Source organism: Mastomys coucha, unplaced genomic scaffold (assembly GCF_008632895.1).
Source record: "Mastomys coucha isolate ucsf_1 unplaced genomic scaffold, UCSF_Mcou_1 pScaffold1, whole genome shotgun sequence".
Taxonomy (NCBI): domain Eukaryota; kingdom Metazoa; phylum Chordata; class Mammalia; order Rodentia; family Muridae; genus Mastomys; species Mastomys coucha.
The window spans coordinates 52,695,422-52,701,008 of NW_022196891.1; the positions used below are offsets into that span (position 1 = coordinate 52,695,422).

The 5,587-nt window shown below is 44.9% G+C and overlaps 1 protein-coding gene across 9 annotated transcripts in view; it reads left to right on the top strand.

The window, feature by feature from the left end:
• The first annotated feature begins 1,598 nt into the window (after nt 1-1,598).
• Acbd6 (acyl-CoA binding domain containing 6) overlaps nt 1,599-5,587 on the top strand; it is a 142,596-nt gene continuing 138,607 nt past the window's right edge. For 4 of the 9 annotated variants that reach the window (XM_031385303.1, XM_031385328.1, XM_031385337.1 and 1 more), the window contains exon 1: nt 1,602-2,317. In XM_031385303.1, the coding sequence (XP_031241163.1) occupies nt 2,096-2,317 (222 nt within the window). In that variant the 5' untranslated portion in view covers nt 1,602-2,095. Of the gene's footprint in view, nt 2,318-5,587 lie in introns of all 9 variants that reach the window. The other 5 variants (XM_031385276.1, XM_031385319.1, XM_031385313.1 and 2 more) reach the window with 4 other exon arrangements.

Sequence of the window (5,587 nt, forward strand, 5' to 3'; positions counted from 1 at the left end):
TGGTCTACAGAGTGAGTTCCAGGACAGCCAGGGCTATACAGAGAAACCCTGTCTTAAAAAACCAAAAAGAAGAAGAAGAAGGAGAAGGAGAAGGAGAAGGAGAAGAAGGAGGAGGAGGAAGAGGAGGAGGAGGAGGAGAAGGAGAAGGAGAAGAAGGAAGAGAAGGAGAAGGAGAAGGAGAAGAAGGAGGAGGAGGAAGAGGAAGAGGAGGAGGAGGAGGAGAAGAAGGAGGAGAAGGAGAAGGAGAAGGAGAAGGAGAAGAAAGAAAGCTGGTTTACAGTTTCAGAGGTTCAGTCCATTTTCGTCATGGTGGAAGTATAGCAGCTGGAGAGGCAGCTGAGAGGTCTACATCTCAGATCTACAGGGAGCAGGAAGAATGAGCCACTGGTCTTGGGTTGGGTTTTTGAAACCTCAAAGCCTACCCCAGTGACACACTTCCTCCAACAAGGCCCCACTTCTAACCCTTCACAAGTAGTACCACTTCCTGATAACAATTCGTTTGAGTACATGAGCCTATTGGGACCAGTCTTATTCAAATCACCACACTCATCTTAAAGACGAATAGTAGTTTATTCTGGAGTCACTTTGAGTGACCATAAATTTAGGTTACCCCAAATTCCATGTTCCAATGTGGAAACAGTTTCATAGTTTTACAGAACAAAGAAAGTCATAAATTGGGGCTGGAGAGATGGCTCCATGGTTAAGAACACTGACTGCTCTTCCAAAGGTCCTGAGTTCAATTCCCAGCAACCACATGGTGGCTCACAGCCATCGGCAATGCAATCTGATGCCCTCTTCTCGGGTGTCTGAAGACAGCTACATACAATAAATAAATAAATCTTTTTTTTTTAAAAAGAAAGTCATAAATCGAAGCAAAGTAAAAAATACATTGGTGGGTACACAGAGAAGCAGTAACATAGAGATGGGGAAAACTTTTCTATAGGCCCAAGAAAATAGTTGACGACATTGTTAGCTTTTGGGTTGGTGGAGGCTATTACTACAGCACTAGTACTAGTACTACTAGTAGTAATACAAACACACACACACACACATGTTGATGTGACACACTCCAACAACTGAGAGCAGTTTCTTCAAGTGACATCCCACATTGAGGTTCTCAAGTTCCTGCAGGAGAGAATACCAAAACGTGCTATTTCTAAAAACTGACGGCTAATGTACAACATCGGTAGGTAGATGTAGTGAAGTTTGTGTATGCGTCTAGTTTTTCTTTTTGACAGTGTGCTGGATGTGGAAGGACCCGTTCCTTTCCGGCAGAGCTGCAGGACGTCTGGGTCTCACTTCAAGAAGCACAGCCACAGCTGAGACGAACTGATGCTAACCGTAGATGGGTTTGCGGGGGCCTGGTAGAGCCTGCTCTCAAAGCGCTGGGGAGTGAGGGGTCAGCAGGTACGGAAAAAAACAAAACAAAACCACTGATAGGAGTCATCTGACCCTTTAGACACACGGTGGGGCAGTGAAGGAAGGTTCCATCTGCTGTTGATTCACTATTTAAATCAGAATGGGTGGAGAGGGATAGGGAAAGGCGGAACCTTTGTCCTCAGCTCTCTGTTTCCCGCGACTCCACTCCAGCAGCTACACTACCTCATGGCCCGCCTCCTTCCCTTTCCCCGGGGGGCCTGTCCGGCTGAGTTCCGGAGTTTGTGACTCCGGATTCCCACCAAACCACGAGCGACCTCCCCCTATCACTGAGGCCCGTTTCTCCAACCCGCACCGCGCCCGCTGTAACACGAGTGGAGCAGGCGTAGCCCGTGCCCGCCGGGACGCGCGTCCTGTCCCAGTGGCGCGCCGCGCGCCGCCGGCTTCCCCCCTTCCCTCCCCGCCCAGCCGAGCGGCCTCCAGACCCCGCGCCGTTGGAGCGACCTGGGCGAAGCCAGGCGCTCGGTTCGCCCGAGGGGAAACCCGGGGAGGACGGGGCGGTCCCGTGCGCCCGGGTGGGCGGAGTGGCAGGGTCACCTGAGACCGCCCGACAGGTCGCCGCGACCCGCTCCTCCTCGAGCTCCGCACCCGGACTTGTGGTCCAGGCCCGGGCACCCACGCCACACCGGGGAGGACTGGCCACAGCGAGCTAGTGGACATGGCCACACCGTTCCTACCTGCGGGGGCCACCACGGGCGACAGCGGTGGGGAACTGAGCTCCGGGGACGACTCTGGTGATATGGAATCCTTCCAGACCCCCGAGGCCGAGGCGACCCGGAGCCTGGCCGAGCTGTTTGAGAAGGCTGCCGCACATGTCCAAGGCCTGGTTCAGGTGGCCAGCAGGGAGCAGCTTCTGTACCTGTATGCCAGGTACAAGCAGGTAAAAGAAGATGGGTGGATGAGAGGACACGGGCTTCTTCCTCCAACAACTTAATAGCCGATTGCGTGGCTAATGGTCGAGCGAAATGAAGTTTATATGTGTGTTTTTTATTTATTTTTGACCCTGGAGAATAGCATCATTCTGGACATGGATAAAATCTCTTTGATATCCTACGGATAATATTTATATAGCCGGACACTGAATAACAGTGTTTCAGGGGCCTTGCCTCCGAACCTTTACAAAATGAGGAGGATAAAATAAAATTTGTCATTCTCTGTTGCCCAAAGGACATATGATAGGAAATATGGTAATGTTAACAATAATTTTGGAATTTAAGAGAATATTTCTATGTATAAAATGCAAAATATCATATTATGATTCTTAGGAACTCTAAATGTAGTTATGGTTTTGGCTGAATTTGGTCCTGCTAGATATAGTCCCCCCAGTTTTTTTTAATTAAGGGCTCCATGTAGGCCTCATGAAGGCTGGTGATGAACTCAGCTTCCTGAATCGCTTTCATTTGCAAATAGAAAACCCAGGAGAGTAGGCAATTTAGAAAGATACATGGGTATATCAGAATCAAAGTGTAGTTTCTGACTCTAAAGCTGAACTTACCTGAAAGTAAGAAAATGTATGCATTATAAACACAAGACTAATTTATCTTTCAAGGTTAGACACCAGAAGGAAAGACTGTGGCTTTCCTTCAGTCAACAGATACAGCTCAGCAGAACACTGGGTGTTCTGTCTGCAGAGAGTGCAGAGATGGAAGAACATCATGATACCACCTTTAAGAAGCGTACAGGATCAGTTAAAGAATCTAGGTGCAAATGTGAAAAAAAAAATCGATGATTAGGAAAATAGGAAAACCCCAGCTCTTTGGAACTTTGAAAGAAATGAAGTTCTGGGTAGTAGCCTCTTTTATTTTATTAGAATAAAAAAATGGTTATGATATAGTTACATATATTTCTCCTGAACTCTTTTTTGTTTGTTTGTTTGTTTTAGGGAGTCATGAGGACCCTCCTGTATTTCTAGTTACCGTTTTATTGGGTTTGTGTGTGTGCACATGTATGTCAGTGTGTGCACATGTATGTCAGTGTGTGCACATGTATGTCAGTGTAGGTCAGAGGACAGCTTGGAGGAGTTGGCTCTCTCCTTTCATCGTGTGGGTCTTAGGGATTCAGCTAAGGTTGTCAGGCTTGGTAGCAAGCATGGTTCCACATTGAGCCATCTTGCTGACCTGTCCTGTATTCTGAGATACTGAGCAGAGGCAGCCTTCTTACAGGACTGATGATTATTATGAACACATGCTAATAATGATGTGGACTGAGAGAGATCCCTGTTCAAGGGGTGGGCAGCATTATGTGTGACACCAGGTATGCTGGCACATGCCCTTGATCCCAGCAGCTTGGGGAGGCAAAGGCAGGTTATTTCCATGAGATCATGACAGCAAGTTGCTGGCTAGATGGAGCAACAGGGTAAGGCTCTGTCTCAAAACAAACAAAAAGTTGTGTAATGGGAAGAACAGGCAGGCACTTCTGCTATATATCTGATTATATTGGTTATTTTGAGAAAATTAAGGAAAATCAGATTTTTTTTTTAAGATTTATTTATTTTATGTGTATGAGTGGTCTTTCTGTTCGTATACCTACCTGCATGCCAGAAGAGAGCATCATATCTCAGGATAGATCCTGGGATTGTGAGTTACCATGTGGTGCTGGGAATTGAACTCAAGACCTCTGAAAGAGCAAACAGTGCTCTTAACCATCTCTCCAGCCCCTTGGGACTTCATTTTTATTTAACAAAAACTCTATGAACTCTGTTTAGATTTGGGTGTTAGGCAGATGGTTTATTGCAGATGAAATAAACCTGGAAGACAGCCATAAATGTTCATTGCCAGTGGCAGTGTTTGAGTTGTCAAAGGAAAAGTAGAGGTTTGGAAATCTCAGGGTCTGCCACCACGAGCTTGACAGCTGCCCAATACTCACAGAGATAAGTGAATGTGAAGTTTCCTAATGTCTAATGCAATATGTCAACATTTGGAAATGCTGAGTGACTCTGATATATACTTATATATATCAGATATGTCAGATATATATCTGATATATATATATATATATTTCATAAGATAATGTTAAAAGTTAGTGTGAGCAAAGTTCCATTCAAAGTGAAAATCAGATAAGTGGTTTTCACTACAGCCGTGTAAAGGATCTGTAGTGCACTCAGATTCCGAATCATAACTGTTCTGGAGAAACTATCATCGATTGAGTTTGGGTGTCGGATCAGAGTATCCACAGTTACTGGGAGTACTATAAAAGTAATAATTGCTAACACATATGTGCAATTGAAATTTCCTCATGGGCTCCATCCAAACCAACATATAGAGACAGGCCACTGACGTATGGCAGTACAACTATGCCAGACAGGATATTTTAAAAAATAGACAATAAGAAGATTTTGGTTTCCATTTTTTAGTTTAGAATGTAGTCGTTTTTCATTAAAATTTTGTTATTTAAATTATCATATGCTAGATTTATTTCCCAAGTAAACTAATATTTTAAAGATCTAACTTATTTTTCTTGTGCATGTGTATTCACATATGTGTGTACGCATGCGTGCGTGCGTGCGTGCGTGCTTGTAGAGGTGGGAGGTTGATACTGGGACTCTTCTTGGATTGCTCTCTACCATATACATTGAGACAGGGTCTCTCGTGGTACTCAGAGTTGCTGATGTAGCTCATCTGGGTAGCCAGCCAGTCTGGCATCTCTAAAATCACATCAACTTCTGAACTCTGCCGCAAATATAAAAGGAGACAGACTATATACACTATAGTACATGAGGCTATGCAACGTCTGCCTACCTTCTAGGACTGGATGTATATGAAGATTACAATAAAATACCTTGTTAAAAACGAAGGGGTGGGAATGCTGGAGAGCTAGCCCAAGAGCACTCACCCTGTCTTCTGCAGCTAGAAGTGAGTGGCCATGCTTACCTGGCATTTAATTTGGTTCTGGGCATCTGAACTCAGGTTCTTACACTTGCAGGACAAATGCAAATGCAGGACCACTGAGTAATACCCCCTGACCCCAGTCCAAGTTCTCATTTCTAATCTGTATATATGACAGATAAAATCCACACATTTTAAAGCTTTTGGAGACGTTAATTCTAAGAATTCAAAGGAATCACATGACCATAGAGTTTGAGAACTCATATTTCAAATTCTGCTTCCATGGCCAGAGAAGCTCAGGCAAAGCAAAAGAGGATGAACTTTTG